The sequence below is a fragment of the Capricornis sumatraensis genome, chromosome 4, assembly GCF_032405125.1.
Source record: "Capricornis sumatraensis isolate serow.1 chromosome 4, serow.2, whole genome shotgun sequence".
Classification (NCBI taxonomy): Eukaryota; Metazoa; Chordata; class Mammalia; order Artiodactyla; family Bovidae; genus Capricornis; species Capricornis sumatraensis.
Window position 1 is genome coordinate 77074963 of NC_091072.1, and position 21520 is coordinate 77096482.

The 21520-nt window shown below is 57.0% G+C and overlaps 1 protein-coding gene across 3 annotated transcripts in view; it reads left to right on the forward strand.

The window, feature by feature from the left end:
• The first annotated feature begins 2593 nt into the window (after positions 1 to 2593).
• The window catches only part of HDAC7 (histone deacetylase 7), a 36857-nt gene continuing 17930 nt past the window's right edge, over positions 2594 to 21520 (forward strand). For all 3 annotated transcript variants that reach the window (XR_011144833.1, XM_068972042.1, XM_068972043.1), the window contains exons 1-2: positions 2594 to 2634; positions 18260 to 18310. Coding sequence is in view for 2 of the 3 variants with exons in the window: in XM_068972042.1 (XP_068828143.1) it covers positions 2616 to 2634; positions 18260 to 18310 (70 nt within the window). In the remaining variant the exon portion in view is untranslated. The remainder of the gene's footprint in view (positions 2635 to 18259; positions 18311 to 21520) is intronic.

Below are 21520 nucleotides of genomic sequence, written 5' to 3' on the forward strand. Positions count from 1 at the left end.
TCACAAACAAATACATGAATGATGCACATGGTAGAAATGAGCAAACAAATGCCTGATTTCAGTCCAGAAATAGCTACAGGAGTCCTGGGGGGTGTCAGGAGGGGGCATTGTGAGGCTAAAGGAGACACACAGCAGAGGAGAGGCTGAGCGTCTGAAGCAGCCAAGTGATTTTCTGGAGGCTGTGGGTATGGAGGCCGTGGGCACAGAGAGGGATTTGGTTTGGAAGCGAGGGCTGGGAAAAACACACCTGAGGCGGAAGAACATGTGTCTTTAAGAGTCACTAGAAAAAAGGTATAATTGAGGTTGTTCCGCTGGGGGATGGTCCTTGAAGTCCATGAATCTGTTTCAATTCCAAAAATGACCCAGACTGAGCCTGAATTCTGTGGAAGATGCTCAGCAAGACACTACAAGGAATGCACCCCTGACTAAGGCAGTAGCTGGGCTCAGGGGACGTCCACTCTGGAACATTCTAGTGAAGGAGGTGAGAGCTGAGACAAGTATACAAGTGGGTGAAGGTCAAAGTAAGTACAGAGGAAGACTGACAAGATGCTGGAGTGGAGTCCTTCAAGGAGAAGAAAGAATCCCTCTGGTTATGGGAATCAGGGAAAGCCTCCTGGAGAAGGTGGGATAGACAGGATTAGACAGATTTTAACAGGATAGAAGGGGGAGGGAGGACATTCATTTTTGGAGGGAATGGCATGAGCCAAAGTAGGGGGATGGGATAGCATGAGGACATGAGGGGGACAGCCAGTAGCCCGGTTTGGCTGAAATAATATTAATAATAGTAACAACAGCAACTGACATCTAAGTACTTAGTACTAACATCTAAGTACTTAGTACTAACATCTAAGTACTGAGCACTAAGTACCTCCAGGCCCTGAGCAGAACAGCGGAAGGGGCGGGGAGAGAGGCATGTGTGGTGTCATGCTGTAGGAGGCCTTCATGCTGGGAAAGGGGTCTGTGAGGATAAGTGAACAAGGGCAAAGGGGTTAGATCTGCCTGCTTTGTGAGTGCTGGGACCACAAAACGGCCTGAGGTAGGAAGGTGGAGCAACAGGTGAGACTGGAGCCAGGTTTGCAGGAACAGGGTAGCTATGGTCAGATGTTGGACCTCAGCATGGCCAAGCTCTCCTAGGCCACTGGGGCTCTTGCTTCTAATCTGACACGTCTCTGGCTCAGCCTCAGTTTCTTCTTTTTCTGTAGCATCGTGGCACTCCAGGCTTCCCAGGATCGAGGGAAGCAGGATGGGGTCAGAGGGAAGCTGCCCTCTGCCTTCCAGGGGGTGAGCCCCCCACCATCAGCGAGAGAGACGAGCGCTTCCTGTAGACTTCTCCACTTCGCCGGAGCCTCTGTGTCTCTGACCCAGCAGATTGCCAGAGGCACGGGGCTGACAGACCAGGCCGGGAAGCACAATAGGGAGGTCCTCAGCCCCTGACCTCTGACCCTGACCTTCTGGTCTTGCTAACAGGGAGCCGGGCAGGGAGGGCTGCTGTGCAAAGCCAGCCAGGAGCTGAGTTTATTAGCCGAGGGAGGGCTGGAGGCGGCTACATTCCGACTCACAGACTGGAACATTTCTATGATCCGCTGTAATGCACTGGGAGACACTGGGCACATTGCTGAAGTTTGACTCATAGGGACCGGGAGGGGTAAAGTAGGGGGGGAGGGTGGTGGGGGGAGAGGAATGGGAGGAAGAGAGGAAGAGGACAGGAGGGAAGGAAATCCCTTGAGAAATTTCTTTAAAAAAAGAAAACTTTCAAAATCCGCACCACCCCACCCCCTTTTTCTTTTAATAGGAACAGGCTGGACCCTTCTATTCCCCTCAGCAGGCATGGGGTGTGTGTAGGGGGGGGGGCATGGGAGAGGGGGAGGGCTGGGCAGTGATTCAAATCAGATCCTGGAACCTTCCTCAGGCACGTTGTGCTTGGGGCGGGGTCGGGGGTGTCCGTTTGGGATTCCTTGCCGGGACCGGTGACTCCACGCGCGTCCCGCGCCTCCCGCCCCTCCCCGCGTAACTGCTGGCTGCTGGGCCTTGCGTGCTTGTGCCTTTGAGCGCGGGGGTCCCTCTCTGCGGCGTGTCTGTGTAGACGACTCTGCCCCGGGCCAACATGGATGTGTGCTCGCGGCCCCGGTCGCCCGCGAGGGTGCGTGCGCTCAGGTATCTGGGTTTCCGGGAATTGTGCGCGGGTCGCTGCGCCGCGCGGCGGCCGGGACTTGGGCTGCAGCGGGGCGGCCGCGCGCGGGTCGGGGCCGCGTCCCCCGCGTTCCGGGTTCGGCGCTGCCTCCCCGCGCTCCGGCCGCGCGGGGTGTCCGCCCGCCCGTCCGCCAGCCCGGGCGCCGCGCCGTGTCTGCCGGGTGGTGTGTCCCCGGGCCGCGAGCGCCTGCCCCCTCCCTCCCCTCCCCCTTGGCCCGCTCTCAGACTCAGATAAAGCATTTCCTTCCATTGTCATCCTACCCGGCCGGCCGGGCTGCCAGGGCCCTCCCCCTCCCGGCCCCCTCCCTTCCTCTCGCCGTCTCACAGTCGCTCCGCAGCCTCCGGCGACCGGGGGGGATGTAAGGCCGGCGCCCCAGCCCCCCGCCCCGCCATGAGCCCCCCGCTCTGAGGGCCCCGGCCCCTGGATGCACAGCCCCGGCGCTGGTGAGTACTGGGCTGCCGCCCCCCGCCCGCCCCGCCCTGCGCGCGGCACCCAGCGCCGCCCGCCCGGGCTTGGGCTCGGGCTCCGGCTCCCGCGCGGGGCTCCGGGCGGCCCCGCGGGCCCAGCCCGGCGTGCGCCCCCGCGATCGTGCCCGCGTCGCCCGGCTCCGCGGGGCTCTGGCAGGCTCCCGGCCCGGGCTGGTTCCGGGGCCGGAGGGTGAAGGGCCTCCTGCGGGGCGCCCACATCCGCCCGCCCCGGGGCAGCGACAGGCCCGAGGAAGGGAGTTGGAGGCCCCGGGCCGCCGGTGCTCGGGCCCGGCGTCCCATCACCCCCATTCGCGGGGAGGACTGACCGGGGGACCCTGGAGGGAGGGACGGCCGCCGCGGCCCCGGGAGGGGGCGGTGCTCCCGGGCGGAAGGTTTGGAAGCGCTGGGCAAAGGGCAGGACCCGTTGAGTTGGGGCACACTCTGAGCCCCGAACATCAGCGCCCCCAGCCCGCGGACCCCGGATGGACGTTACTCCGACCCCTCCGCTGGGGAAAGTGATCCCTAGGAGGGAGGGTCTCTGACAGCGAGGTTTCTCTGAGCAACGCCCCCCGCCCGCCGCCGCCCCCCCCCCACCCTGCTCACCCATCTGGGTGAAGAGACACCTGTGCTCAAGTGAGCTGTGGAGGTGCTGTCGGGGCGCGGGAAGATGGGGACCGCAGGCTGTGTCCTGAGCAGTGGGGGACAGGATGTGTGCCCCCCAAACCTGGGGTCCGCTGGTCCTGGGGAGTGAGAGCAGGCGGCAAATCCGGCATCTGGGCTGGGCTCTGATTCTGGGCCTGTGAACTAGGAGAGGGACCGGTGGGACTTGTAGGCCAGCCAGCACCTCCACCCCTATTTCCTTCTCTCCTGCTGCCCCAAGCTACTGTTTCAGATCTGACCTGGCCAGCCACTGGGGCTCCTCCCACCCAGTCCAGGCCATTCCCTGTCCCTGCTGGCGGTCTTGCATACCCCAGAGGCCTCCCCCTGCGTCTGGACACTGCCTGTCCTGCTGCTGCCCATCCCTCCCCACACCCTCATTCAGCATCTGCTTGAGGCCCAGCTCTGCCTGCCAGTTTCAGTGGCCCTGCTGGGGACTCAGCATCTGGATTCATCATCCTATTCCCTGGACGTGCATCTGGGTCGATGAGGACTTTCCTCAAGACCCCTGCCCAGCCACTGGGTTGAAAGAAAGGAGACTGTGACTTGGTTTCCCTGCTCCCTAACAGTGGCTCATTTCTCCCCTGTAGTACCCCATAGGTCAGGTCCTCCAAGTGGCTTTGGAAGCCACACACTCCTCTCCTCATACCAACCCTCTTGGAAGCTCCTTCTCCAGCCTCTGCAAGACCTCTTGCAGAGCTCATTGCTCAGCATCCCAGCCTCCCTGCTTTCTTCTCTCTGTCCCCTCTACCCACTGAACTAAGAAGTAATGTTCCTCTACCATGGAGTCACTGCTGGGGAAACGAAGGCACAAAGCAGTCTCGCTGTGCTGCTCCCAGTGAACCTGAACTGGAACGAGGTCCGGGACCCGCTGGGACTCTTCCTTGGCCTTTAGTCCCTTGATGTTTCTGGACCCCACCAAGGCCAGGCTCAGAGCTGCTTCTTGATATTACGCCTGGAATGGCCCCGGGACAGTGTTGTCCTGAGGTCTCTGTGTTCTTTAGCCTGAGCCCAGGGGTGGGTGGCTCTGGCCACCGAGTCTTAAGCTGTTATCCTGTGGCTGGGAAGATTGCATTCAGGTCTTGCACTGACCGTTCCAAGAATCTAAACTGGTCACTCCACTTTGACACTGAAGTTCAGTTTCCCCATCAATAAAGTGACTACAGAGGAGGAGAGGCTGACAATAGGAGATGGACTGGTGTCCAGGATGGGGCCTGTTATGGCCCCCATTTCCTTCAGTAATAGTGGACCCCAGCTTTCATTCTTTTCTGGGAATGAGAGTTGGAACTTTCTTTTCCACCATCCTCTCCTCAATCTGGATAGAAAGCCCTTGGATATGAGAATCTCACGTGTGACGGGTGTGAGGAATGGGTACCCTCCTTGGGCTGCAGGCGTCCTTGCCCAAGGCAGAAGCCTGTGTAACCTCCACCACCTCTTTGCCTTCCTTCTCCTGGCCTTTCATTTTAAGAGCTGGTAATTTTGAAGTTGTCAGGGGTCTGAGAGAAGATAAGCTAAGGTAAGTCCCAGGGTCACCCAGCCAGGGAATGGCAGGCCAAGTGAGGCCAGGACCAGACCTTCTAACTCTGCCAGTGCCCATACTCCTGGCCTTCTCCTCCCCGGCCAGGCTCAGGTCCCGCCCACACCCTCGTCATGCCTTGGCCTGACCTGTCCTTAGGCAGACTTGAGACTGGGGCCTGTGGTGGGGTGAGGGGTACTGCTGGAAGCAGGGCCGGGGTGAGGCCTGGGAACTGGCATCTGTCTTTCCAAGGCTCTGGGACTGTCGTTTCTGTGTTGGATTTGTTCACTAGATGGGGCACTTCCTCTGGGGCAGGAAGCTTTGATTTCCTGTGGTGGGGGCCGCTGGTAGGATTAGGAGTGGGGGACTCAGCTCTGGGCCATCCCTGATGTTGTTTGGAACCAAAAAGAGCAGAGCTTTCTGCATAAGGCAGGGGAGGCAGGAAGGAGAGCTTCGGTGAGGAGGCCCCGGTAAGGCCAGAGAAGGAGGCCAAGAGGGCAATGAGATGGGGAGGCGGGGCTGCGGTGGGCAACACAGCAGGAAGCCTGGTCAGCAGGTGACCCTGCCGGGTATTGTGTTTCCCTGTGATATTTCCCCCTGTTTCTGTGGCAACCTTCCCAGGGGGACCCAGGCCTTGGAACTGCAGGAAAGTGCCCCCAGACAGCCCTTTCCTTAGTGGTCTGAGTATTAGGAGGAGTCCTTAAATCTGGCCACCTCCCTTACCATTTTGGCTCCTGGGGACCGGGGCTTGGGAATCTAGGCAAGTAACTGAGCATTGGGGGTGGGTGGTGGGTGGTGGGTGGCTGGGCTGGGTGGAGGCCCTTTTGCACCTCCTGGTTGGGGAAGCAGAAGAGACATTTTTGCTGGACTTTTGGGGTAGGGGGCTCTGTGCCTCTCCTCATCCCATCTCTCCACTGTCCTCCAGCTCTCCCCCTGTGAAAGGGAACTGGACACCATGCTGCCTGGGGCAAAGGGTTGGGGGTGGGGAGGAGTGGCAGAGGCGGGAGAGATGTTTTCATCAGCAGAGCATAGCTTCTTTGGTCCTGCACCACTTCCCAGAAGCCGAATAAATTCAGCATAGTGTCTGTTTCGTGTGGATCAACACGTGATGGGTGTGTATGCACACTGAGTGAGTGGTGGGGGCTCTGCACATGTGCCCCTAGGCTTGTATGTAGAGGTGGTGATTCCATGGCAATTTGCAGTCCATGTGATGGCTCTGTGTTGGGTGTCTGGGGAACATGCACACATGTAGTATGGATGTGTGTAGTCTCTAGAGTTGTGCACCTTTGCACTCACGGTTCTGCATGGGGTGGATGGACGTGTTTGGAGGGGATGTATGCCTGTGCAGGAATGGCTTTTTTTTTTTTTTTGAAGTCCAGGTATTTGCTGGAAAGCATGCTCATCTCTCTTCAAATGCTGGTTCCCAGACCACTTGCTTTAGAGTTCAGGACACTTGGAACTGCAGGAAAGTGCCCCCAGACAACCCTTTCCTTAGTGGTCTGAGTATTAGGAGGAGTCCTTAAATCTGACACCTCCCTTCCTGTTTTGGCTTCCTAGGACATTTCCAATTCCAGGTACATTTCAATACCTGGGAATGTATTCAAAATAAAGATCCTCAGGCCCCATTCCAGACTCAGAATCTGCAGGGGTGGGTCCTGGGAGTCTGGATTTTGACACGTGCTTCAGGTGATCTGGTGCCAAGCCGTGTTTGAGGACTGCTGGTCTGGGCCAACCTCTTCAGTTTTTCCTTTGAGGAAACTGAGACCCGCAGAAAGTATGTGCTTTGTCCAAGGACACAAGGATAGTAAGACAAGAACCAGGACAAAATCCCAGCCTTTCAACACCAGTCCAGGACTCACCCATGCGTCCTCCGGGTGTGCGATTGTGTACATGTCCACACTCAACGTGACACCGTGGGCCAGACGGAACTGGAGTGGATGCTCGCTGGCCTTGACCTTTTCCCCGGGGTCAGGCTTCCTGACCTTGCTTTTCCTTTTACATACTGCTTCCTTCTCCCTGGGGAAATCCTGGACTTGTGGCTCATCAATCCTAAAAGTGACGTTGGCAACCAGAAGGCCCCCTTTGCTGTGCCAAGCATTCAGCTATTTATTTACTCACTGGGTGCTTACTGAGCCTTGCTGTATGCCAAGTCCTGGGCACAGATACACAGTGATCTCATAGGCAGGGCGTCTGACCTCAGGGAACTTCCACTCTAGTGGCGGAGACGGTAAGACAAGTAAGCAAGTCAAGAAATGAGTAGATACATTTAGTTAACCATTGTGATGAACCCTAAGAAGGAAATGAACCGGGCGCAGCAACAGAGAATAACAAGGGGGGACTTCCTTAGACAGGGAGGCCAGGGGAGGTCTGCCCGAGAAGTGAAATGGATGCCTGCTCTCACCTGCCCAGCCTGGAAGTGAGCCCTCGGAGCATCTGAGCCATGCTTGGCAACCACCTGGATTCAGGTGAGGGACCTAGGCTGAGGATTAGAGCCCGAGGGCCAGCCTTTGGCCTGGCACGGAAGACATCGGGGTCTCGGCTCCTCAGGCAATCCACAGAGGCTGATGAAAGGGGAGAAGAGTAGGGGGGAGCTGGACAGGGCTGACCTCAGGCTGCTTCAGCGCTCGGGGGAGCAGCCTCTTTCCCTCCCAGGGGCTGAGTCCGGGACCACGGATGTGTTGGGTGCCAGGGAGGCGGCAGCAAGGCGCCACCCCTGCTTCACCTTCCTCCCTCCTCATTCCCTTCCTCCCCCTCTCGCCACCCTGTGACTCCTGTGCCAAGTCCCTCCCTTCTTGGTCTAGCCTGGCTGCCTCTGTGGCCACTGGGATCTATTTACCTGGTTCAGGAGTCACCGAGGAGAGAGGGGGATCCTATGTAGAGAAGACTTGGGCCCTGGAAGAGAGGACACACCAGAAAAAAGGACTGGGGCCGAGGCCAGTGAGGACAGAGCAAAGTGGGGGCTGAGGCTGGTCGAGTAGGGCCTGGGGCAGGAGAGAGAGAGGAGGAGACCTTGGGCTGGGCACTGCAGAACCTCTCCTGGGCCCTTGGAATCTGCTCCTCAAACCGGGAGAGATTCTGTGCACGGGGCAGGGTTGGGAGGCATTGAGTGGGGGCGGCAGAAGACAGCTAGAAGGCCGGGCCCCTCTGGCCCCCCTGCAGGCCTGCTCCTTCGGTCCCTTCTCAGAAGGTTACCTTTCACGTCAGCCAGCAGCCTGCAGACCCTCTCGCCTCCAGCCTCTTCTGGTAGGTTTTCCTGGGGGCCCCAGAGCTGTGGGCTGCAGGATGATCCAGCCCTCTCCCCAGAGGGCTGTGTATCAGAGGAGCCTTCATGTAAAAGAAGAGGCCTCCAACCACCCGCCTGGAGTCCTTCCACCCTGGGCCTCCTTTAGGCTTCTGGTGCACTCACTCCCTGGACTCCTGTGTCTCCCCGGCCTTCCGCCCAGCAGGGGGAGAGGACGGCTCATGAGGAGGGCCCTGGGCTAAACTCACCATCCCCACTCGTCACCAGCCACTTCCTTTTTTCCCCATGTTGCCTGCAGGGATTGGAAATCCTGGTGGGCAGAGACCTTGGGCCTTCAGGGAGAGCCTGGCACCCTGGAGAGAGTGAGGGGGACCCTGTCCCCCTTCAGGAGTCCAGCTTAGCTCCCTCCCACCCCCATGAGGCCAGCTCTGGCTCCTGGAGTCTCCCCCCACCTGCCCCCCCCAGCCCTTGAAGTCCCATTTCTCCCTCCCCCGCTGCCAGGATGACAGGGAGAAGCAGGGCAGGCTGGGAGTCACAGGTTCGGAAAGAGTCGGGGTGGGGGAATTCGGCGACTGGGGCGACAGGGCTGTAACCGTGTTGTTTTGCTTGCCCCACAAACCTGCACGGGCATCCGCTGCGCCCAGGGGCGTTCAGGTTGTGGAACTGCTCTCAGAATGACAGGCCGGTGGCACCCGGTTGGGGCAGGGGGGGGCGGGGGGTGAAGGGGGGAGCCCCAGGCAAGGGGGAGCTGGAGGGTTAAAAATAGCAACAGCCGGGTTTCGGTTAGCAAATGTGGAGGCGGGGAGCTGGAGGCGGGGCAGGCGGCAGGCCGTGTTTGCCCGCAGCTCAGGGCTGTGTTTCCCCTGGGTCCCAGGAGTGAGTCACGGTGAAGCTGAGGAGGCGCGCTGGCACAGCCCCCTACCCCCACCCCACCGGGCGAGGGGCTGGGCCCTGACTTCGGCTCCAGGGCACTGGAAGGACGGCCTCTCCCTTCCAGAGTCCTCTGGAGAGTCCGGCCATGGAGATAGTGTAGTAGTGGGGAAGAAACCATTCTCAGACCAGAGACCTGGGTTTGAATCCCAGTTGAATAGGCTGAGGAACCTTGTGCAAGGCTGCCAAGGACTCTGACACCTGATTTCCTAATCTTTCAAGCGGGGATTTACTCATATGTGCCTGTCAACCCTCTGCAGATTCAAATGCACCCTGCAGATGTGAGTGATCACCTTCACTCTCCTGGGCCCATCGCAGAGCTTGCAGAAGGGCCCTCCAGTGAGGGCACAGGGAGGAATATGGTAGCGTCCCTATTTTCCTCCTGCAAAAAACCAAGTGTAGCTCTCTCTGTGCCTCGGTTTCCTCATCTCTGTAATATGAAAGTAATAATTGCTTCAAGTTCCTTGAGTTGCTCTCAAGATTCAAGTAAGTAAGACTAGCACTGTGCCCGGTATGAGGTCAGTGCACAGAGAACATCATCACCATCATTGATGTTATTGTTCATATTTTTGAAGGTCAGGGATAGGGAATGTTAAAGACATGAAGAACAGAAACTGGGCTCAGCCCCAGTTCACAGAAAAATCAGGCCAAATTCACAGATTCCTCCACCCATAAGGGCCTGGAACAGCAGGAGTCTGTAGCCAGAAGTCACAGGGTGGACCCCTTCTCTCTTTCACTCCCTCACCCCCGGCTCTCCCAGTGAGGCAGGATGCAAGGGACCCTGGGGCCTCGCTGCCAGCTGGCACAGGGAGGGTCTGGGATGGGACTGGCCCTGATGGCCCTGCTGTGCAGTAAGTACCTTGCCAGCATCTGCCAGAATGACCTTTATTTTAGCCCCTCCCTGGCAACTTTTAAAAGGAGCATGAGGCAGGGGAGGGATGAGAAGGTCAGTGATGTCAGCAGTCTCTATTCCCAGCACAGCGGCCCTGGAAGAGGCGGGAGGCATTTCTTTAAGGAAATGATCATTATTCAGGCTGCAGGCATCCATTAAGTCAGTCCTGACTTGGTGCCCAGGCCCGTGCTCGGCCTTCTGCGTGCTTCAGGGAGAGGTCGAGGATCCTGGGCTGTAGATAATGCAGAACCCCAGAGGATACGGGGTCCAAGAATACGAGGAATCAGTGAGAGCCCTGTGTCCTAGTTCTCACAGGATCCAGAGCTTACATGCCCATTGGCAGTGCCATCTTAATTGTGCATGGGGTGTATATATACATATCAATTCTGTTTCACTGTTACAGAGGCAGTTCACGCGCCTCGTAGATAGCCAGACAACACAGAAGAGCAAAGGTGAAAGAGTAAGAAACATCCAATCCCAGCAATGGGAGATCACTGCCACGGTCCCTCTGAGCACCTTTCCATCTCCTGACATGCCTTCATGTGTTGTGCATTTTACCGAAACAAGACCACACAGTGTATGCCGTTTTTTCAGTCAGTGATCTCTACCTTCCACTACAGTAAATTTTCATCTCATCAAATCCCCAGTTGGCTAGAAATTTTCCAAGACAGCTGGTTGGCCCAAATCAGTACCCAGTACCATGCATCTGGCATTTGAGTTCCCTGAGAGCTGTGCATGCACCCTAGCTGGGTCTGTGGTCTGGAGACATCCCAGCCGAGCAAGCCTGAAGGGCAGCCCTGGCCGCAAAAGGGAATTGTGTCACCTGGAGAATCTACCCGCCACCTTCCAAAAATAACAGGCGAAATGAGTGGGATTCCGGGGCTTAGCTGGGATGGGGATCTGGTATTTAACTGTCATGAATATTAATGTGGCATCCTGTGAGTGCCAGCATTCATAGCTTGTTACTATTCATGGACTCATATCCATGATGCCCCAGGCCATGGAGCAGGCCAGGGTCTCCACCGTGATCTCTGTCTCTCTCCAGACATCCAGGTCCAGGGGTGCTGATGGCTGTTTGCCTGTGTTCCTAGCCCCTCAGGAGCCTGCCCTGAGGATCGTGGCAGTTTAGTCACTAAGTCATGTCTGACTCTAGCGATCCCATAAACTAGCCTGCCAGGCTCCTCTGTCCATAGGATTTTCCAGGCAAGAATACTGGAATGGGTTGCCATTCTCTTCTCCAGAGGATTTTCCCAACCCAAGGATCAAACCCAGGTCTCCTGAAGATTCTTTACCACTGAGCTACCAGGGAAGCCCTGAGGATGGGGGCTCTCTTTTGCACGTGGGGCCCCCTCCACCCCTGCCATGGCCTGCCGGAGTGTGTAAGGCCTGGGCAAGAGAGGGAGAGAGAAGAGAGCATCTTCTCCCTGGGGATTCACTCCCAAGTAGCCGCTCTGTGAGTGTCTTGCTTGGGTTACGTAACTTGCGTTTTAGACAGGGCCTGACGGTTTCCAGAGTGCCTTCACACAGCGTTTGTCCTCCGAGGCAGGCCTGGGGGTTTGCTTGTTTAGTTATAGGCGTCTGGGGGCAGCTTACAGGAAATGATAAAATGGTAACAAGTACATTTAAAAAGTAGGGAAAATGAAAAGGATGAAAAAGGAAGTGAAGATGGAGTTGGGGAGTGCCTCTTGGAGGCCTCATGGAGGCACAGGCAGAGATGGTCCTGTCTTTATTTTTGTTGTTGTCTTCTGGATGGAGTGCCGGCATTGTGGGAACACGTGAGTCACGCCCAGGCCTTCTGATGCTGGGACCAACCACACTCTGTCCAGTGGCCCCCAGGTGGCCTCACCTCACCTCAGTGGGTGGGGCTCATTGTACACACCAGTCTAGGGATTATGTGCTTAGATTCTGGAGTCCCTGAAGCCCCACTTACCATGTGTGTAACCTTGGCAAGTTTCGTAACCTCTCTGAGCCTCAGTTACCTCCTTTGTAATTTGAGGGTGGTAGCAGTGTTGAGCTTATAGGGTGCTTGTGAGGACTGAATGAGAGAGTACAAGTCAGATACTTAGCACAGTAACCAGCACCCAGTAAGCATTCAGTACATGGTTGCTGATCCTTACTAATATTACTAATTACTGGTAATAATAAAATAATAATGATTGATATTAACATAACTTAAACTTTTCCCTGGCAGTCTCTGGAGTGGACTGAGTGGCCTCGTGGGTGGCACCAGTGAGCAGAGCCAGAAAGGCATAGCTGAGAGAGACAGAACCAGCGGGAGGCAGAAGTGGGATGCAGAGGGAGGCAGGGTCTGGCCAAGGAGGGCCCAGGAGCTGGGGGACCAGTGAGGGCGACGGAGTGAACACAGACCTCAGAGGGGAGAAAGGAGCAGCTCTGAGACAGCCCCAGGGCGGTGACCGTGCTTCCTGTTGGGGCAAGCGCTGGCCCTTGAGAAAGACTGGCTGGGGCTGGGGCTGGCGGCTAAGAGGGAGCAGCTGGTCTCAGTGGGGCACCAGGGGGTGGGGGAGGGGGAGAGACAAAGGCAGAAGCTTGACAGAAACTCAGTTCTTCTCCCCGAATTACAGATGGGGCCCCCCATCTTGACTGCTCAGGTTGTTTTGCTTGTGATAGGAAAGACAGATGGTGGGCAGACATCGTGGTGAACTTCCTATTTTGGGGCTTGGCGCTCCTGGAGCAGAGGGCTGAGGGTAAGTGGCAACTTTGGTTTCTGAGGCCTTTGGGGACCTGAGAAAGCCTAGGGCAGTCTGGACGAGGGGGCCTGGCCTGGGACTGGGGGGAGCCTGCTGCTGAGTGATGCCACACACCCTGAGCAAGTGGTTCTGCCCTCCCCTTCCCACCGTCACAGAGAATAGCCAGGGGAGACTGGGTAGTGGCCCCGAGGCCGCCGGGTTTGGAGAGACTCCCATTTTTCCTTGCCAGAGGGCAGTGAGATGCCCCAGAGAGTCCCAGGAACCGCCAGCCCCTCAGGACTCAGAAAGGCCCAGCTCCCCTGCCTCAGCGTGGGCTCCATCCGCCAGGAGAGGCCACAGAAGGGACTGGACCCCGGGGCAGGGACAAGAAGCCAGAGAGGACGCCATCCCACCCCCAGGGAGCTCAAGCTGCCGCTGCCATGGTTACATCTGCTTCCTGTTTGATTCATCTCAAACAGTAGAAAGGGGGGTGCCAGCTCCCAGCACAGGCCACCGCTGCGTGGGGCTGTTTACAACAGCCGCATGTGGGATTCCCAGAAAGAGACTCCAAACCGGACATCCTGCGGCTGCAAAATACCCAGGTGTCAAGAGCTAAAAATAGCTGCCCCAGGGCCCCAGGCGTGGGGAAAGGGGCATGCTTGCTGCGGAGGCGGAGGCAGAGGGCCGGCCTTGCGGCCCTCACATCAGCCTCCTGCCTGCTACACAGCTGTGGAGCCTGCGAGCTTGGGCCCCCCGCTTCGGCCTGACTGGAGGCCTTTGTCTGGGCAGGCCTGCGTCCCAGGCCGCTCACCTGGGAGCCTCCGCCCCAGGCCCGCCCGCCTTCCTGCCTGCCTGGTGGAGCTTGCTTTGAGACGCTAATGAGAAAGCCTCAGAAGCCCTTGGGAGCATCTAAGGAAGGGACAAAGGAGGATACCCGAGAGCCTGAAGATGAAGGCGGTGCTCGTCCTAGTTCCTGCCTTGTCGGTGCCAGCCCCTGTTCCCACCTATAGTCCGAAGTCATCGCTTGGCATGGCATCTGCAGAGTCAGCAGTTGGTGTCTATCTGTGATCTGGGAGGACTGTCCTCACCGGGGCCTAGAGATGGGACAGGCAGTTTCCGCCCTCTCACCTGCAGCAGGACTGGAGTCTGCCGCTGGTTCAAGTTTCCTGGGAGCTGCGTGATTTTTATCTTTCCCTGTGCCCAGCCAAGTCCTGCATTCGGCTGTCCACCCAGTAGCCTGTAGAGTCGAGGTGCTGGGGAGAAGCAGCCACGAGTGTTGCTTAAGAACATGGATTTTGGAGCCCATTTATCTGGCTGAAGTCCCAACTTAGCCACTTCCCTGTTACGTGCCTCCAGATGAGTTATTTAATACTGCTGGGCCTCAGTTGACTAATCTATATAATAGGGATAAAAATAGTAGCCAGCACATAGGTTTGTCTTCAGGGTTAGATGAACTAGCAAATGCAGGGCACATAGTAAACTGCTAGTTCCAAAAGTTCAGATGGAGAAGAAAGAGAAGAGCCTGTTTTGGGAGAGTCAGGAGATAAGAGACTGGACAGGAACGCATCTGGGAGCAAGTGGACAGAGAGACGAGGGCAAAACGCAGACGGGACCAGATGCTGAGATGCTTATGCCAGAGGGCGGCTGCAGGTGAGTTCAGGGGCAAACAGGATGAATCACAACCCTGACGGGGAGTACCCGCCATGTGCCCCGTGCTTCATGCACAGCGTCGCTCATCTCAGATGACCTCTTCCTGGTCCATATTCTTACCGTCGAATTTCAGAGGCACAGCCAAGCCTTGCCCAGGCTGCAGCGTGTCCCTGGCTATCCCTGCCGGTCACTGAGGGAGTCGGAGTGTGAACACCGGTCTATCTAACCCTAAAGCCAACGTCCTCCGTGCTGCGGACCCTCACTTCTCTCACTTCGTGGGGCCAGAGTTCCCATCCAGCTTGCAGCACACTGGGTCCTGGATAAATCTGAGTAATAAGCAGCTTGGTGCCAAGATCATGAGCAATAGAATTAGTAAGTAGCAAGAGAATTTCTGGAAGGGGGACATAAGAAACTGTTAAAAGGAGTTGAGTCTAAGGAAGTCCTAGGGAGTTGGATGAGTGAGAAACTTCTAGTTTCATACTTTGAGGGGCTCTTTGAAATGTTTTTAGTGTCTACAAGTCATATACTTTTCAATTTTTAAAAAATCGTGGGCTGTCTGGAGTTGAAACTCCTGAAAGTGAAAGTCAGGTTTTATCCACTTTTCCACCCCTTTGAGCACAAGACCAGTGCCCTCACTGAGAGGTACTTAGAACCCGCTTTTGGGGTCGACTTCTTGGGTTCTCCCCGCACTGGTCTGGCCTGGTTGTACTGCTGCCCCGCTGGGTGACTGTGACCTAGCCCCCCTCCCCTCTCTCTTTTCCTTCTCTGGGAAGTGAGAGTGTTGCCTGCACAATCTCTGAAGCCTCATCAGCTCCTAACATGCACCACACAAGTCCTCACGCTGTCAGTCGGGCAACTGTGACGTTCTCTCTTGTGTTTATTGATTCTTGGACCTTCTTGGCCATTTCACTCCCAGCTTTGTCTTCTCTGCCAGCCCGCTGCGGAGTCAAGTTTTGTCAGGGGAAGAAGACCTGAGCTGAGGGGGCTGGGGGAGGGAGGGGGGAGAGTCAGCCCAGGATCCAGGGCTTCGCTGCCTCGTGCCCACAGGGCAGGGATCTGCCTGCTCCTCCTTTTTCAACTCCTCAGGAGACCAGGGAGGGGGACACAGCTTTGACAAAGACATGGAAAGCATTCAGAGGGGTTGTGGGTGGCCATGCTCTTGGGGAAGCCCTCCCCTGACATAGGACTGGCAGCGCCGGGGAGAGCAGGTGGCCAGGCCGAGCTCAGGTTTCCAGTCACATCTGCTGGGCAGGTGAGGGCCAAGGGGAAACAAGGGAAGAGTGGGAGGCCAGCTTGTACAGGTGCTCGGGGACGGGAGAGCTGCACTTATGTCTGCCCTGGAGGTGGCTGAGGGCCAGGGCAGACCCACTGGGGCAGAATTTCTGGGTAAGATCAGGTGTCCAGTTGGGGAAGGTGACTTGATGGAAACTTCAGCACCTGGTAAACCATCTCTTCAGCCTGACTGCAGTTGCCTCCAAAGAAGGTAGGAATAGGGAGTGACCAGGATTCCAGAAATGAAAGCTGTCCACGCAGGCCTGGAGCAGTGTGCAAAAGGGCCAGACCTATGCTGTGTTTTCCATCCCTTGGGTCCATTCAGTCCTGATTGTATTTCACTCGTGAAAGTGTCAGTCGCTCAGTCGTGTCCAACGCTTTGTGACCCCATGGACTGGCCCACCAACCTCCTCTGTCTATGGAATTCTCCAGGCGAGAATACTGGAGTGGGTAGCCATTTCCTTCTCCAGGGACCTTCCTGACCTAGGGATCGAACCTGGGTCTCCTGCATTGCAGGCAGATTCTTTACTGTCTGAGCCACTAGGAATGCCCACATTTCACTCCTGATTGCACCCAAATTAGTGGTAATAGCACTGTGAGAGGGGCTGATGAGAAGGGCCCCCAAGTTCATCCCCAAGTCTGAGATGCCAGGTGGTCACTTCATGGTTTCAGGTCAGCTGCTGACCGGGTGCCTTTTCTTCTCTCTGGGACACAGGAGAGATGCTCCCCAACAATTATCTCTGTTGCTCTGGGCGCTTCTGAACCCCTGGTCTCTCAGCATGGACTCAGGGGCTTGAGAGAAGCAGAGCTCTTTCCAGGCATTTCTTCTAAAATCCACCCCTGTTGGTAGGCAAACCACACACACACACACCCAGCTTTCCTAAAAAGAGTTTACATCATATCATCATCACAGCGTCTCTTCTGAGCCCCGTAACAAACACTGCGGAGTTCAGGGCCATTAGTTTTGTCCCCTCCAGAGGGTGCATGGTGTCCGGAACCCGTGGTTACAGGGGAGTGGGGTGCAGAGAAGCTGGCTGTGCCCCTAGAGCGCGTGCTGCTGGCCAGCCCCCAGGCAAGGACCGAGGGCTGTAGGAGACAGTTCCCAGCAGCAGGCACTGGAGACACAGGACTCTACAGTCTCTGGACGTGCAGCCGCGAGCCTAGTTTTGAAGCCTCTCTCAGAGCACGAGGTCCTGAGAGAGCCCCGGGGTGGGGGGCCATCCCATCCGGGAGGCTGCCTCCCGCACTCCTGTTCCTTGAGGCTCACGAACCTTGAGAGATACGCATGCCATGTCCTAGGCATGGGGCCAGGAGAGTGTCATTGTGTTCGAGTCACCAGTTCCTAACAGCCTGCCATGTGCCAAGCAAGGTATTAGGTCATAGCTCACCAGTGGCACTGCAGAGACCCCGATTACTGAAGTTTCAAGGTGGTGGGTACCAAGTGGGTGCTGGGGGAGGTGAGGAGGGGGAGGTCAGGGGGAGCTTCCTGAGGAGATGGGCTTGGGCTGGACTTGAGAGGATAGGCCTCATTTGAATAGGCGGAGCGACATTTCCCTACCAAATGTCATCCGGGCGCTGGCTGCTAGTATCTGGGGGCAGTTGGTGGGAGTCTCTCTCTCTGTGCGCAGAGGCGCCCCTCCCCGACAGGCACCTGCTTGCAGGGACTTCTACTTGTCCAGCTTCTGAAAGAGGACTGAGGCTGCCCTTAGGCCGCAGAGCAGTACCTGCCAGCTGACCTTCAGAAAAACACCCCTTCTGCCCCAACTCTGGTCTGAGGAGGGCTTCTGTGTGTCCACCACTTGCCCCTTCAGGACACCTCTGGTCTCCAGCTCCGTCCTCTGCCCTGAGCTGGACAGCAGGAGGACAAGGTGGCCTCAGGACTCAGCTTTCCCCACCCCAGCCAGTCTCTGGGCTCCCCTAGGCCTCTCTGCTGCTGACTGCCCTACCATGGGATTCCATGGGCTCTGAACTGGATGGAGGTGGGGTTGGGGGCCCTGCACTGGACCTAGGAGTCTGGGATAGGTGGCCGTTTCCAGAAGGAAAGACTTCTTTTTTCAGGTTATCCGTGAAACAAAGGCTGTGATTCCCTTCTCTGGGGGCACAGAGGCTGCAAGACCCAGGATGGGGCAGTAGGAAGAGGGAGTTCCTCTTGTGGGGTCCTCAAGCTGTGCATTCCAGACCCACCCCTTCGCAGCTCCCATCAGATCTGACCTGACCTCCAGGCCACGACCTAATCCCTCCCCCACTGTGGAGGGGGGCCCAGCTCCCTTTTCAGTCCTGCTCCCCCTTCCCCTTGTCTCCCTCCAGGCATCCTTAGTGCAGTCTCACCAGCCTGCTGTCCGCCTCACCCCTCAGCCCTCTCCTTCCCCTTCCAACCCTGGGAGCCTGCCTCGGCTGCCCAGAGAAGGCTGGGCACCTCAGGGAGCGCTGACACTGCTGGGTAAACTGGAACCACCTGAGTTTCCTGTCCAGGACTGAGCTCCAGGAGAGCAAGATGTCTGAGCTGCTTGATAGATCTGATGAGGAAGATGGAGCTGGGGATCACTCTTAAGCAGCATGGGAGTTCAAGGAAAGGAATGGGGTGGGGTCTTGACTTTCTGGCTAGCTTCCGGTGGAGGTGCCAGGTTTTGGCATGCTCAGGCTGGAGTGGGGCCTCCTGGACAGGCAGGCAGCCTGCCTGGCTTCGCCCTCTCTCCTCTCCCTCCCCTGCCCCTCCTCTCCTGGCAGCTGATTCACTCCGTCTCTTCTCTGTACAGATGGGACCCAGGTGAGCCCGGCTGCCCCCTGCTCCAGCCCGCCCATCATAGGTAAGAGTATGCCTGAGGGGGAGTGTGGTGGGGAGTGGAAGATGAGGCTGGAAAGGACACAGGAGGGTGAGGAGCTGAAAAGGACAGAAGGTGGTTCAGCAGGGTGCCTGGAGGATGGGCCAGAGTTGGGAGACTGGGGTTCTGGGGGAGGGGGCAAGGTTGGGGTTTTGTGGGGAAGAGGTGAGGGTGGGGGATAAGAGCGGCAATTCTGGGTCCAGGCGGGCCCCAGAGCTGGGAAGCACAACAGGAAAAGGAAAGGCAGGATGCTCTTCTTGTCCGCGCTGGGGCAGCGAAACAGGAAGGCAAGTAGGAAGCTAATGTTTATGCTCAGGTCCCTGCCTCGGGGGCTCTGGGGAGGGGGTGCATTCTTGTTTGTCGGCTCTGAGGTCCTCACGCCGGCTCTGAGGTCCTCACGCCGGCCCTGCAGGTTGGGCACAGCAGCCCTTGCAGGATGGGAAGATGCCTCGTGGTGCTTGGGTGGAGGTTGAGGACCCCCCTCCGTGATCCTCTCAGCGTTCCACACCCCCGCTGCTGTCAGGCTGTGTTGGGCGAGGGGGGGTGGATGTCCATGGTTTAGGATGTGCCCGTGGTTGGGCTGGGGTGGCTGAGGCTGGACTGACTGAGGGCTGCTTTGTCCTTAATTTCAACCAGATCCACTGAGGGCCTTCTGGGTGCAGGTTCCACACCTGACACCCAGCCTAGGGCAGCGAAAAAGGAAGGGCATGTCCTCTTTGCTCCAGTCCTTGCTGTCGAAAGCTTGCAGACCTGGGGAGATGAGACACACAAATAAAGAGAGAAATAATGGTAGAATGTAATATGTGATCTATGTGAAAGGAGGCAGCAGCTGATTAAGGAATTCATCCACCCATTCAAGAAGCATTGAGTTCACCACCTACTGTCATTTAGTCCTCCTAGCTGTGTAATCGGAGAAGGCAATGGCACCCCTCTCCAGTGCTCTTGCCTGGGAAATCCCATGGACAGAGGAGCCTGGTGGGCTGCAGTCCATGGGGTTGTGAAGAGTCGGACACGACTGAGTGACTTCATTTTCACTTTTCACTTTCATGCATTGGAGAAGGCAATGGCACCCCACTCCAGTGCTCTTGCCTGGGAAATCCCATGGACAGAGGAGCCTGGTGGGCTGCAGTCCATGGGGTTGTGAAGAGTCGGACACGACTGAGTGACTTCATTTTCACTTTTCACTTTCATGCATTGGAGAAGGCAATGGCACCCCACTCCAGTGCTCTTGCCTGGAAAATCCCATGGATGGAGGAGCCTGGTAGGCTACAGTCCATGGGGTCACTGGGAGTCGGACACGACTGAGCGAGTTCATTTTCACTTTTCACTTTCATGCATTGGAGAAGGCAATGGCAACCCACTCCAGTGCTCTTGCCTGGGGAATCCCATGGACAGAGGAGCCTGGTGGGCTGCAGTCCATGGGGTCGCTGGGAGTCGGACACGACTGAGCGACTTCACTTTTACTTTTCACTTTCATGCATTGGAGAAGGCAATGGCAACCCATTCCAGTGCTCTTGCCTGGGAAATCCTATGGACGGAGGAGCCTGGTGGGCTGCAGTCCATGGGCTTGTGAAGTCAGACATGACTGAGCGACTTCACTTTTACTTTTCACTTTCATGCATTGGAGAAGGAAATGGCAACCCACTCCAGTGTTCTTGCCTGGAGAATCCCAGGGATGGGGGAGCCTGGTGGGCTGCCCTCTGTGGGGTTACACAGAGTCGGAAGTGACTTAGCAGCAGCAGCTGTGTAATTTTCTAAACATTGAAAGAAATTGGAAAAAGAAAAAGAAGCATGAATGAACTCCATCTCTATTCCAGGGCACAGAGGACATAGGGATTTATTTATTGATTCAGACAATATTTTCTGAGTGCCTGTCATGCGCTAGGTTCTGGTTCTAGGTGTTGGGATAGTGAGCAATAGGGAGAAGCAAGTCCCTGCCCTTGGAGCGTAGCTCAGATTTGGTACCTGCCTCGCCGGTGCTTTCAGGGGACAGAACCACCAGCATGATGGAAATCCAGAGGAGGGCTGGACACGGGACCCTGGGCTGGCTTCAGGAAAGGGGAAAGACTCCAGCAAGGCTTGGAAGTCTGGCAAGATCTAGAAAAGTGGAATTGAGGGGTGAAGACAGCACCAGCGGGGGGACTTTATGAGCACAAGCTCAGAGGATGGAAGGTACATGGGCTGTGATGAGACGGGAGCTGATACTTAGGTGGAGGGTCCGTGTTCAGATGTGGGAGACAAAGCAGAGAGAGACCAGCTTAGCACCAGACTGTGGAGACCCTCAAATGCTAATTCACCCTGAGAGGGGTTCCCAGGGTTGAAGGCAGAGCCCTTCCCACCTTCCCAGCAGTGGAAGGGGCTGAGGCAGTGAGGGAGAGCGGAATGGGTTGCTCCCAGTCTGTGTGGCCAAAGCTGCTGGCCGCAAGTCCAGGGGGCCTGCCCTGAGGACCCTCATGCATCGCTGAGGGAGTCCCCCCAGGAAGCCAGAACACCTGCCATGAGAGGACTGAGACCCTTCCTGGGGCAGGAGTGCAGTGGCATCAGGGCCCAAACTCAACCCAGAATGAGAATTTGGGGTCCCTGAGTGGAGGCATGAGCAAGAAGTGGGGACATCAAAGTGATGCATTGCCTGCTGTCGTCAGTATCTGGGTGCCCAGCCGTCCGCTCTGGTCTCTTGACATCCAGAGAATGGTAACAGGCACCTCCCTGCTCTGCTTCTCCCTCGTCTCCATCTCACAGTCAGAGAATATAAGAGCGGGCACCACTTAGTGACCACCTATTGCAAGCCCCTCTGCCTTTCTCCAGCGAGAAACCCATCCTGGGGTGAGACGCAGGGCAGGCAACTTCCTGAAAGTGGATGGGAAAGTGGAGCCAGAGGGCTGGTCTCAGCAGAACAGAGCCTGAGCTCACTGTGCCCTGGGCTGGTGCCCTTGGCCAAGTCCCTTCACCCGAGCCTCAGTTTCTTCCTGTGGGAACAGTAGTAGCTCCCTCCCAGGGCCCCAGGGTGATGAGGTGAAAGGGTTTGCAGCAAGTTTACACATGTGCTGTGGATGTTAAGATAATGGTTCAGCTGGACCTGGAGGCTGTGTTTCCTGAGTCCCTGGCTGGTCTTTGCCCCAGCGCCTTCCAGTCCTCTTCAGTGCTGGCCTGGAAGACAGCCCATGGCTGCCTCCACAGGGGATGCCCAGCACTGCA